Source organism: Hemiscyllium ocellatum, chromosome 25 (genome assembly GCF_020745735.1).
Source record: "Hemiscyllium ocellatum isolate sHemOce1 chromosome 25, sHemOce1.pat.X.cur, whole genome shotgun sequence".
NCBI classification, from domain to species: Eukaryota; Metazoa; Chordata; class Chondrichthyes; order Orectolobiformes; family Hemiscylliidae; genus Hemiscyllium; species Hemiscyllium ocellatum.
Window position 1 is genome coordinate 9,652,841 of NC_083425.1, and position 13,780 is coordinate 9,666,620.

At 39.9% G+C, this 13,780-nt stretch overlaps 1 protein-coding gene across 1 annotated transcript in view; it reads right to left on the reverse strand.

Moving 5' to 3' along the window:
- LOC132827753 (Fc receptor-like protein 5) overlaps positions 1–13,780 on the reverse strand; it is an 82,304-nt gene that overhangs the window by 35,309 nt on the left and 33,215 nt on the right. Inside the window, exon 7 of the mRNA XM_060844447.1 lies at positions 11,612–11,899. Within this exon, the coding sequence (XP_060700430.1) occupies positions 11,612–11,899 (288 nt within the window). The remainder of the gene's footprint in view (positions 1–11,611; positions 11,900–13,780) is intronic.

The following is a 13,780-nucleotide window of genomic DNA, read 5'->3' on the forward strand; positions in this document are numbered from 1 at the left end:
TTCAAATTAGACCATCTGGGTAGAAATGGGCGATTTTGCTGCTGGGATTGTACTACAGGTCTCCAATAGTCGGGGGAAGATAGAGAAGCAGATACACATGCAAATCACAGAAAAGTTTAGTTGAAGGGGACTTCAGCTTTGCTAACATTAACTGTGATCACTTTAGTGTGGAAGTGTAGAAGGGGTGGAATTTTCAAAGTGCTTCCAGGAGAGCTTTCATGCCAGTCCAAAGACGGTCCTACTAGAGATGGGGCAATGCTAAACCTAATCCTAGGCAATGAAGCTGGTCAAGTGGTTGAAGTTTCAGTGGGTGAGAATTTTATGAATAGTGACGATAACTCTGTAAGTTTCAAAGTTATTATGGAAAGGGATAAACATAGTGCAGAAGTTAAGTGTCTAAATTGGGGGAAGGATGATTTCAATATCATTGGACAGGATCTGGCAAACAGACTGGGAGCAGCCACTTGTAGTTAAGTCTACATTTGGGAAGTGAGTGTCTTTTAAAAGTAGTTTGAGAGAGTTTAGGGCCTGTGTGTTCTTCTTAAGAGCAAAGGTAATAGGTCCAGGGTACCCTGGATGTCGAGGGATATTGCAGATCCACAGGCTAAATTTTTGTCACTTGTCATACCTTGGGCAAGAACTTGGAGAACCTGTAAAAAATGACAATGGGACTCATAAGCAGATCTGGGAGATGACTGCCTCTTCAAGGACTTCCATTCCAGTTAAGGATAGCAGGTGGGCTCCTGAGCTTAAAGATCCAATAGGAAGTCATCTGGTGCTAAACAATCAGCCCCACTGTCAGATTGTGGATGGCGGTGAGCATGGGGGGCCATGCCGACATAGGAGCCAAAAGAATTAGAGCCATCTGACATGAGGGAATGTTTCCTTACTATAAGTTGCAGCCAATTACTAGCATGGAGCCTTGTACATGAATTGGAGTATCTAACATCTAGCTGGGACGCTGTTACCTACTTGCGGATGACTTACTGGCTTGATGAGCATTCCATTTGACAGTTGGAAATCCTAGTTGGCATTGGGAGACTGCCCATTGGCTTCCCGGTCTGTCAAATAATCCAGGTGAGACCACATCTGGATTACTGTATATTGATCATTAAAGTTAAGAAAAGACATAATGTATTGGAAGCAGTGCAGAGAAGGTTTACTAAACTAATATGTGGAATAGACAGGTTCTCTTATGAGGAAAGGTTGGACAGGTGAGGCTTGTATCTGTTAGAGTCTAGGTGAGTAAAATGTCACTTGATTGAAACATTAGATCTTGAGGGTTCTGATCCCTTTGAGGAATAGTTGCAATGAACAATCACACTGTATAGGTCAAAGACATCTTCTGATCTCACAGGATTATCATTGTGAATCTCATGCACTGACCATGTCAACCAAAATTCCTGGGCACAAGTAATCCTGACCATGTCATTGTACAGTACAAATTAATCCTAGTAATGGCTGTGAAGCAGAAATTATGTTAGGTGAGCTGTAAATTTTCAAATAACCTCTCCAATTCACAGGCACAATTGAAGGTCTTATCACCTGTATGATGTTCAGGTGCTGTTTGCCTTACACTTTGGACTGTAAAATGTGCACAGTGCTGCCTTTTATTGGTAACGTGGAGGCTGGCAATAGAAATTCTTATTCTTCCTACGACCCTTACAATCTCCTACTGCATATGTGCCAAATGGCTTGTGTAGCATACGACTGAATCAAGTCTACGATGTAAAAGGTACATATAGAGGTATCCCATTGACTTCCTTGTTGGAAGCCTCACTGACTCAATGTTTGGAGATGGATGTTGATATGTCATTTATACATGCTGTGATCACATTATTGAAACGTTGCTTTGTTCCTGATACCACCTGGATTAGCTTACTGGAATTGATCCATATCAATTCAGGCACACAAATTGCCATTGGCTATTAAGAGCATCTACTGAAATTGATGAGGAACATGTGCACCTGGAAGTCCAGGACAAGCATCAACTCTCAGCAGATATGGAGTGGCCTCCTAACATAGAGTTGACAACCAAAGATGCCCTCACAATACGGTGAAAGTGCAGGAGACCTATTGTTGTTAGTCTAGCATGGAATGCCATACTGATGGGAGAAGGGCAAACAGGCTGTATACTCTGTATAGAGGTAGGCATCAGGATACCATGTCACAATGTTCAGTTTATACACAATACAATACTTTCATGCACAGGGGCCGAGGAGGTCATGAAGTTCCCATGCTTGTCAGGACTGGGGATTCATTACAGTACGGTCCAGACAAGACCTGCAATGCTTCTCCAGCACCACTCTAATCTTGGCTGAAGTCAGCTTTCACTAAATGTAAATGCTTTGAAGATGCAGAGGGCTGCAAATCTCCATTTTAGTTTACTGATTTATTCTTTATTCATTTTTCCTGTTTTATTAAATTCACAATTATAAACTTAAGGAAGCCTTCACAACATGTGATGCTGCCTCATCCAAACATGTCAAAGTTTCATGCTATTACTATCAAGAGAGGGCTACCTCAGATTACAACAGGATCTGGACCAGATGGGCCAATGGGCTGAGAAGTGGCAGATGGAGTTTAATTCAGATAAATGCGAGGTGCTGCATTTTGGGAAAGCAAATCTTAGCAGGACTTATACACTTAATGGTAAGGTCCTAGGGAGTGTTGCTGAACAAAAAGACCTTGGAATTCAGGTTCATAGCTCCTTGAAAGTGCAGTCGCAAGTAGATATGATAGTGAAGAAGGCGTTTGGTATGCTTTCCTTTATTGGTCAAGAGTATTGAGTACAGGAGTTGGGAGGTCATGTTGCGGCTGTACAGGACATTGGTTAGGCCACTGTTGGAATATTGTGTGCAATTCTATTCTCCTTCCTATCGGAAAGATGTTGTGAAACTTGAAAGGGTTCAGAAAAGATTTACAAGGATGTTGCCAGGGTTGGAGAATTTGAGCTATAAGAAGAGGCTGAACAGGCTGGGGCTGTTTTCCCTGGAGCGTCAGAAGCTGAGGAGTGATCTTATAGAGGTTTACAAAATTATGAGGGACATGGATAGGGTAAATAGGCAAAGTATTTTCCCTGGGATTGGGGAGTCCAGAACTAGAGGGCATAGGTTTAGGGTGAGAGGGGAAATATATAAAAGAGACCTGAGGGGCAACGTTTTCACGCAGAGAGTGGTACATGTATGGAAAGAGCTGCCAGAGGAAGTGGTGGAGGCTGGTACGATTACAGCATTTAAAAGGCATCTGGATGGGTATATGAATAGGAAGGGTTTGGAGGGATATGGACCAGGTGGTGGCAGGTAGGACTAGATTGGGTTGGGATATCTGTTCGGCATGGACAAGTTGGACCGAAGGGTCTGTTTCCATGCTGTACATCTCTATGACTATGACTCCATGTGTGGCACTGGAAAAGCACAGCTGGTCAGGCTGCATCAAAGGAACATGTGAGTCAACATTGAGCATAAGCTCTTCATCAGGAAATGCTTATGTTCAAAATGTCGACTCTCCTGCTCCTTAGATGCTGCCTGACCAGCTGTGCTCTTCCAGCACCCCACTGTTTGACTCTGACCTCCAGCATGTGCAATCCTCACTTTTTTCAGGCTAATATGTGTATTATAGAAAAGTAACTGTTTCTGACAGGGTTAGAACATCATGTAGTGCTCATGATGACTATCCTGCAGCTAAAATGACAATTGCTTACACGATAAGCTTGATAATCTGTTTGAAATCAAATTTCACCTGGTACATCATCAGGCCCTCTCCCAATTTTTATTTTAATCTTCTTTCTACTATACCTAGGTGCTGTCCCAGGTTCCACAACTGGGATGAGAAGGTTTACCCTATCCCCTTTTGGTGTTGGAGTTTTGGATGGGCAAGCCTGGATTGTTTGTGGCTGGAGGGCTCAGTAATGCTGAGAATGTAGTAGCCAGAACTAGGTTCATCCTCATCATTTTTAACTTCCACCAGGGTTAGGGATTGCAGGCTGGATGGAACAGGAGGGACCAGGCACTTCCAAGAGGAGAGTTGCGTGAGGCCTGTTTGTATTTCTACCTCAGACTGGGTATCTCCCAGCATTGGCCTGTGAGCAAGAGGTACCTGGAGTGTGGTCAAGGTCTGTTGTACCCTTATTGCCTTGATGTAGGCAATGACTTCAGTGATGGAGTGCAGGTCTATATGCACATATACTTGGTGTACTCAACCTGGCTCTCCATGATAGTTGCCAGCTTCCATGGAGAGTTAGACACGTGCATCTGCCAGAACCAGCACAGTTCAGATGACATTGATAGACCTCTCCATCCTTCAGTCCAGTTTCCAGAGTGTCTCTGATAAACTTCTTGCTGATGCTATGTCAGTTTGTGCATTTTGGCAAAGATATTAATGGCCGACTCAACAGGATCTTCTGTCTGCGACTGAATAGGCACTTGGTCTGCGGCAGGCCACTGAGTACTAGGGACCTCAGACATTCCTTCCACAGCCAGCACAGAGAAGATACCCTTGCAGTACACAGAAGGACTGTGGCAATTCAGTGTGGCACAGTCTGGTGCTATGGTCTCTGAGACCACCTGTTGGATAGTTGTCTTCTTCACAACCCCATCCACCAGGACCCTGTCTGCAAATCAGAGTGCCAATGTGCCCTTATCAGGAATTTCTGGGGCAATTCCTAGCTGGCAGTATTTGAACTTACACAGCTAGGATTTAAACATAGTGCTAGCAGTGAGAAAACAGGAATGTCCTGGCAGAAACAAGCATTGGTGAGCATGAGAGCAGCACCATGGAAACATGGTGCATACTGAAGGTGAGCAGCATAACACTGAATGAGAAAACTCACTAGAGCTTGCGGACAGCAAACTGCCCTGGTGCTGACACCAAATTTTTAGAAAAATTCAGCACATGTTCTTGGTTTACAGAATGACATGGTTTGACCCTATGAATTGCTGTAACCCTTCAATTCATGCATCAGAAGTTAATTTCCCATGTACCAATGGGAAAGCCTATAAATATTTTTTACCTCAGCTTTATCTCAACAATGCACATTACACTGGTCCCAGGTACTTGCACAGTTTCAGTGAACTGGGTTTCAAGTGGTTGCTCCCAGTCCTGATTGGACTTATATCCAGTTTCAGATTCTGAACTATGCCTGTGAGTTGCTATCACTGCAGTGTCCTAATCAATGTTACTTGTAGATATCATAGACTGTGACATGTTGTTACATGTTATCATAAACTGAACCCATTATTTTAACACTCCATGACATGAATGGCTTTAAAGATGGTTTTATCCCCATTCAGTAAGTATTGAGGGACCAATGTGCAGGGTTGATGACTTACTTAAAACTTATTACACCTGGAGATTTGAATTAACCAACAGTTTTTTTTTAACTGATCATATGTTTGAAATTAGTGCTTGGGAAACCTGGTAAAAAAGGACAATGGGACCCATTAATAGCGGAGGAAATTTTCAAGTAGATGGCTTGCAACCAATTATTCAATGGCATTACTTGACTTTTGTCGAGTGTACCCAAATGAGATATGAATTATTGCTAATCCCAGCGAGCAGATTTCACACAACAATTTAATGGTGAAACTGTTCGTCGCATTTATTGCTTGTGGTCCTTCCAGTCCAAGTTGATTTTTAATATAAATTATTGAAAATATTCCTTCTCAAGCCACATACTATCCTGACTTAGAAATATATTGCCATTCCTTCATTGTTGTTGGATCTGGACCTTCCTTTCTAACAGCTTATCTCCAGTCTAACAACAGCAGCAGTTCTAGAAGGCAGCTCATCACAGCCTCTCTGGGGCAATTAGGGACTGACAAAAAAATATTGATATAACCCAATGACACCCACGTTTCCATGACCAAATTGAAAAAAACAATGAACACTCAGAACTCCCGAATTACAATGTGACAGATGACATTAAAGAATGGAATGGCCATTTTTAAATTTGAATATTGTTTGAATAGTGTGACAAAAACGGACATAAGACGTACCCACCCAACATTTTAATAATACACAGGGAGATTCACAATCAAGGGGAGTCTTCAACTTAAATGGCAATAAAGTGAGCAGAGAATAACTGAACTGTAAATTTCAGCTATAAATCTGTCAGGATTTGAATATACATGATATCCAAAATTTATGATATTTATCTTTTTTTCATTTTAATATCAGCAACTCTATCTTTGTGTTAATGACTTAATTTTACTACAATCTATGCTACCCTGTATACTGTAATGATTACGACAACAACTAGTGATGGTAATGCATTTCACATTGCTGTCATACTTAAATATTCTTGGAATAGCTGCAGACTAATTTATTAATACTGCTATGATTCTTCTTTCCAACCAAAGTAAATGAAATTTGAAATTAGTAATAATCATCTCTTCCTAGCTACTGTACACCGGACTTGCTGCTGTAAATGCTTGTTTCTATTAGTCAGATGTGTATTACTGGTACTGGTCTCCAATTGTCCCTTCAGTCTCTGTGGCTTCTCCTCCTATTGACCTTTGTATCTTAATTGTTTTTTGGACATCAGAGAATTCAAATAATTGTTTTTCACCCAATGATCTCTCTGAACTTCTGCTTTTACTCCAATGATCACGGAACTGTTGACAATGTATTTTATTTTTACTTTACACAAGTTCTTAAATTCCATTTCCTCTGAAGTACTTTACAGTTGACTGAGTGATTAAGCAAATTCATTTAGGCACAATTGAAGAAATGGCTCTATAAAAAAGGTGCTTTGGTTCCTTCAGCTGATTAGATCTGAGAATGTGTACAATATTCTGGGAATTCAACAGCCCAGAAATACACTTTTGAAATCAAGAAAAGTCCTAAGCTAGTCTTAAGATTATCCCCTTCCAGAATATTCTTCCTTTTCCAGCTCAAAAATTCCAAGGCTAGAAACCAGCAAATAATGCAAAATAATGATTTTCTTTTAGTACAATTCTACAACAGACTAAATCAGGGCACCTGGCCAATAACATTTCAATTCAATGCTATTTTCTGTTCAAATGTAAATGACGTATTGCACTGATTTCCCATTTGCAGTTAACCACTTTACAAAAGTGTTTTACTTGTTATCGCGACGTTTTGGGAAAAAATGATTGAGATTATAATCATTAAGTGGCCAGCTCCAATGCAATTCATGTGTTGAGATCTAGAATGTACAAGGTACAGCCTGAGATTGAAGAGGTTACTGTGGTGTGTGGATAGGAGGCCACCAAAGATCAGCAATAGATTCCCAAATATGTAACCCATGTTCCAAGAATGCACAGCCCGGTTCCCTAACAAGAAGGAACTCTGGCAAGAGTGGGCTAGAATGATTGAAAGTTAGGCTCAGGTCTGTTCACAACAGATTCTGGTTTAATGTCGAAGCCACAAAGATTTAATATTGTGGGCAGAGATTCTAATAATTACCAAGCCTTCTGGGTGTAAATAGAAGTGGGATAGAGCTGTGAATTTCTGCACCACACCCCTCAGATTTCTAAGCAAAAGATTGGTGTTAGTACCAGGTGAGACTCATCAATGCTATATGGAACCAGGGGCCAAACTTCTCTGGCTGGAACATCAGGCCTGGATCCCTCAAATTTCTTTTGCATCTGTTTCCTGGGCCACTCCAAGAAAGGTGTTTGGTCACAAGAAACAAAAGGCAGCAGAAGTATAATTTTATAGGCAGATGATGGTGGACTCTGCATGGTAGAAATCCCACCAGAAGTTATTTGTGTATGGACATGGTGAGGTTTGGGAGGCAGGTAGAATGGTCATCTTGTCTGATCAGATTACCACTCATGTGAAGCTTGTCATAGGTGGTTTCCCTGAGTATTACATTCCAAAATAAAAGAAAACCTTTGATAGCGCTGCCCTCAGTTCACAATGTTGAAGTAGCTGCAAGAGACTGGAGGAGCAAGCAAAGGGCAGCTAAGGGAAGAAGGTAGTGTTTACACCTTCTCCTGGAGAGGAAAATCAGAGGAACAATCAGGATACATGGAATTGGATTTGATTTGAAGAACAAAACCATCAACTGACTCTAAGCTCCCTGCTGGCATCAATGATTGTCTCATGTCTTTCCATCTACAACTTGCCAAGCACTAGCCGGCTATGGTCATGAGTGCCTCTGCTCCAACCTTTGATGCCAATGATGACTCCAAAGGCGGCTTTGACTCCATCCTGGACACCACAGTCACCGACAAAATCATCATCCTTGGGGACTTCAGTGCCAGGCTTGGAAAGGACTCCCAACTCTAGAAAGGAATCATCCAAAAAGGAAGGAGTTGACAATTGCAGTTCAGCATGAGCCTCCTCAACAAATGTACAGAACACGGGCTGGTCATCCCAACAAAAAGACAAGTTCAAGACTTCTTGGAGGTCTGGTGGCCCTGTATGAAAGATCAATTGTTCCTCAGTTAGAAGTGGGTGGTACTGAAGTATATAAAGAGATGCAGACCATCATTCCTGGTGACTGTCCACAGATGGAGGATATATGTAGGGCCAAAAGCATTGGCCATGTGGAGGAAGGGGTGAATGTAGCCTCCATCTCTAAAGGCTTCCCAGATGGCCTGTTGACTGGAGAATCCACATAGCATGGAACCCTGAAGGGTATCATTTTCTCACCACAACCAATTGAGCAACCATTCCTGCCATCAACCATTAACTTTCCCCATTCACAATACAATGTTTTCCAGTTTTCATTTCTAGGAGCTTTGTCTCAGTTTCACAAACTATACTCTGGTATATACAAGGGGCTGTGCACTATAAATTTGAGATTTGAACTTACATTAACCACTTCTGGAAAGGCTTATGTATGGTGTCTGAATTGGAACTAAGTTACCATCACTGTTCTGCCCTAATTTTTACTGCTAACAGATTGTCACAGAAAACATGCTACAATCTATTTCAACTCAAAAGAGGTTCAGTTGACTGTAAAATAATTAAGCCTTGGTGGTCAATGAAGCTGTGTGAATGATTTAACAACTGATTCCGATTCCACATGGCAAACACTCAGGCTTCTTCTTTGGCAGTCCCTCAGGCTCAATGATTACTTGCTTCCAATCTGAGGAGGAATGGGTTCTGCAGTCACTGAATAGTTCAATCCTGGCGTCAAAGATTCTGCCTCTGGTGGGGAAGGTGGTGTTTGACGAAGTAAGTGGATGGAATGCTCTTGATTCTGAACACACACTCTACTGCTTGCACTGGCCTCCATACGCTCCACTTCATTACACTTGGTATGTTCGTTGCTATGTTTGTACATTCAAGGGAAACCCCATATACCGATGGGGATGTTGCATTTGTTTAGGGGGTTTTCAGGGTGTCCTCTGCTCTCTTAGTCATTGCTTCAAGCTTCACAATGGTAAGCAGAGTACTTGTTTACAGAGTATTGTGTCAGACATGCAGATAATGTGGCCTGCCATCATAAATAGTTGTTCATGACCAATGCCTTTGAATTAGGGATTTTGGTCTGGGAAAATACGCTATCATTGATACACTGATCCAGCCAATGGATTTGCAAGACTTTGTGACAGCAGTGCTACTGGTAACTCTCCAAGGATTGGGGGTCTGCTGTACATCGTCCATATTTCTGAAGCATCCAGGAGAGTTGTGACCATGGCTGCTCTACAGACCATGAACTTGATGCTTGTTTTGAGGTCTCGGATTTCAAACACTCTGTCCCTCACGTGTCCAAAACAACTTCAATGGCACATCAGAGTGGATATTAGATTTCATAGTTAACATCTGCTTGTACGAGAGGAGGCTCCTAAGATATGGAAAACAGTTCATGTCGTCCAGTGACTCGCTGTGGAATTTGAAGGTCAGGGTTTTGGTTGGGGTGGGGTGGGGGGCTTAATGGCAGTGCTACATTAGTCCGAGGCCCATTCTCACATGCCTTGGTGAATGCATTGACGATGGTTTGTAGCTCAGCCTTTGAGTTTGTGCATATGCAGGTGTCATCTGCATACTGCAGCTCAATGACAGGAATTTGAGGGTCATAGTTCTGCCCTGGAGATGCTATCCATTCAAGTATTAAAAGCCACAACTTGCATTTTTGTTCTGCAACACTTTTAAGCAGGTGTTGATTTGAGTTTGAATGAATTATTGCTAAGCATAGATGGCACATCTGAGTCTGCAGCAAATACTTTATGTTCCTGAATTTCTGGCTCAAATATTTGTAATAGTAATCATTTTAACAGTATTACTATTATTAATATAACTAACTGAAGATTTTTAAAACATGTAAATTGGGATGGAATTGAAGAACTTTATGAAATTCATTGTGCAGTCTCAAATTAATGACCAGATCCTCAAAATAGAATTGTGGCAGTATAGTATTGTGTGCTTGAATGGGAAACATTGTAATTGATTATGCCATTGTTAAATTTTGGTAGAAAAATGTGATAGCAGAAAGTTGGATTTGTGGAAAGCATGTCTCTTCTATTCAAAATGTTTACAATTGTTTACAAGTCAAACTGCTATGGGCTTCTCCATAGGGTTATCAAAATCTAGTGAAGTACTCAGATATAGTGGTAAAAGTGGAAGTTACTAAACTAGGATTCACAGGTATTATCCAAACAAAATATACAAGTTATAGCATCTTACATTTATATAATTGATGTTATTTAATTCTAAATAGTACTATGCTTAAACAGCAAAATAGAGCTGGTTGAAGTTTAGGAGTTTTTGTGGAGTGTTGGTTAAGGACCAGGAAGATGCAAGCAGAGGTGCATTACTGTATTACTGCTAGAGTAAAGTGTACATAGGTGTTTATAATAAGTTTTACACAGATTACTTTCTGTTATAAATGTGGACATAGGAATTTATAATAAAAAATGGACTTGTAGTTTTTGCTCATGTGGGATTTATAATAGCAATTGGGGCACACTTTGATTATACATTTTGTAAAATATTTCTTCCAGAACTTATTTTCTATTGGATTAAATGCCTTGGTTTGTCTTCTAGTCAGTGACATGCCTCCTTCCAGGGAAATATTTGGATTTAACTTGGACAAAATAAAAATTTTGTGCTTTTACTCGAGCTCTACAACAATTTATTGCACTTAAGGACTAGTCTTGCTGTGACAACTCAACATTACCCAACTACCTAAGTCCAGAATTGAAATTTCAAGTTTGTCATTGTTGGTATTTCTTTCTTTCACTCTTTGAAATTTTATGCAGGACATAAGATAGTTTCTTGTTATAGTCTATAGAAAATATGCAAGTGTCAAACTTTTTCTGTATTGCCTAATTTCAGTTGATATACTGGTCACCAAACATGTGCTGCATCCCCTCATTGCGGAGAGATGAACAGCGACCAGCAAAAGAAATTCCTTTCCCCTCGTGTTTCCAGGACTGCTTGAGTTTTTAATCACTTTCGCCAGACAGCTACTGGAACAAAAAAGAGAATGTCCAAATAATTTTGACACCTTAATCCATGTGATGGTAAGATGTACACTATTGTAGAATCTGTTTTAAGAACTCAGTAAACCACTTTCACGTTGCTGTTAGGACAAACAAGTGCATTGATGAGGAAACAATTGATCAAAAAGAGAGGAAACCTGGTTGCAATCTCTTCTTTGCATTCTATCAGCTCTGATTGGAAAAAAACATACCTTTTATTGTAATGTTTATTCCATTGCTGTATTTGGACAAGTTTGGAATTTCATTCTCAGCTTTGCATTTGTATTCCCCGCCATCTTTGGTTTCATTTAAGAGAACTTTAAAAGCTGCAGGCTCTCTATCAGATCTCGAGATTGAGTAGATGAGTCTTTTATTTGAGAACAATGAATAAGTTATAGGAACAGTTCCATTGGTTGACTGGCAAAGCAGGATTACCCATTCTCCTGTTTTATATACATCTTTTAATGAACTGCATTTTATTGTAGGGTTGGATACTGGAACTGAAACAAAAGCATTGTAAGATATACTTTTAGGAGAGAAACAAATCAATACTTTCTTATAATTTAGTAGCACATTCCATTGCCACTGGGATTAAGAAGACCAGCAAACCTTTAACCACATTCAATAAACAATTTTCTATCTATTCTAAGGATAAACTATAAGAGGCTGACTTCCCGAATGGTTTATAGGTAAATACAGTTGAGTCACAGATGAAGAAAGCTTCAGATTTGATTCTTGGAGTTTATGAGATAATTTATTAAATCACCACAATATTCTTAATTGTTAAGCAGGTCAAGTATGTATTTCTAATCATAAAGGAAAGTGAAGGGTCATTGGTGATAGATAGAGAATAGGCTCACATGATATTTCAAATGCTCTAATAGGCTGCGTTTACTCTTTGTTTTCATTAACATATAAAGAGTCACCATTCTCCAGAGGAATTTTATTTGAAAAATCATGCAGTCTGTACCCAAACCTCTAGTTTAGGTTCTAGATTAGAGTGGTGCTGGAAACGCACAGGAGGTCAGGCAGCATTGGAGGAGCAGGAAAATCGACGTTTTGGGCAAAAGCCCTTTCTGAAATGTCGATTTTCCTGCTCCTCGGATGCTGCCTGACCTGCTGTGCTTTTCTAGCACCACTCTAATCTAGACTCTGATTTCCAGCATCTGCAGCCCTCACTTTTGCCTCTAGTTTAGATTGACTATCCTGATACTGAAGTTAGAATATTGTGCTTAATATATTCATCTTTTTTTCTTTTGATATCTAATCAAATGCATATATGATGCCTTTGCAGCCTCAAAATGTTCCAAGTCAGTTTGTAGTCAATGAACTTTAGTCATTTTTGTACTATGGTAGAAAAATGATTGGCTTTTAACAGCTATTTCAGAGGGCGGAGTATGTCACTCGGTTCAAGGGAAATTAACAATGGGCAATAAATGCTGGCCCCAATGGTATCTACATCCCTTCAAAAAGTACAAAAAAGTACTCACACAAACAGCAAATGAGATAAATAAAAGGATGACTGTTTTGATGCTGATTATAGGATTAATATCTGACAGAATAATTCCCCTGCCCTCTTTCTATAATTAACTAGGATCTGTTTTTAAATCCACCTGGGAACACAGTTGAGGTATTTTATCATTTAATTTGAAAGTTTGCACCTCAAGGCTCCACTGTGCAGCATTTCTTCTGTGCTACACTAAATATATCAGCCTAAATTACATCTCTGGAGTGGTGTCAGGGCACTCAATGTTCTGACCGAAAGAAAACAGTGGCAAGGCAGACTTGTAACACATGTTATTTTCAAATAGATCTGTTATTTTAGTACATTAACTGGGGGAAAGAAAGGGATAATTTTCCAATTTGAAGTATTTTGTACTATAAATAAACATTTGGAGTATAATATTCACCTGATCAAGAAACTGAACAGAAGGATTACACAGAACCTGCAGATAACCTTGACATATGAAACATTTAAAATAAATGATAATTTATTTTTATTATAAGTGTTGAAATAACATACTAAAGGACAGCAGTACAAAGGATCATACATTATTATGTATATTAAAAAAAAGGAGCTTGCCACCCTAAATCCCCATTGTTAAAGTCTGAGCAGTTAGTTTCATGATTTGAAGCTACATTGAGTGCGCTGTAATTAAATGCGTAACAGAAATTACTTCTTGAAGCAACAACACAGAACTCCAAGGCAAAACATTGACAGCATGTTAGAATTCACACAAGAATGGCACTCGTTACTTGCTATTGCTTTATGTGATAGTGAATTGTTTAAGTTGAAAGGAATAATTGAATTTCAGGATGAACCTTTTCCATGCTTTTGTTTCTGATGTAAATGTGATTTATTCTCCCTTTCATCAAGTCGT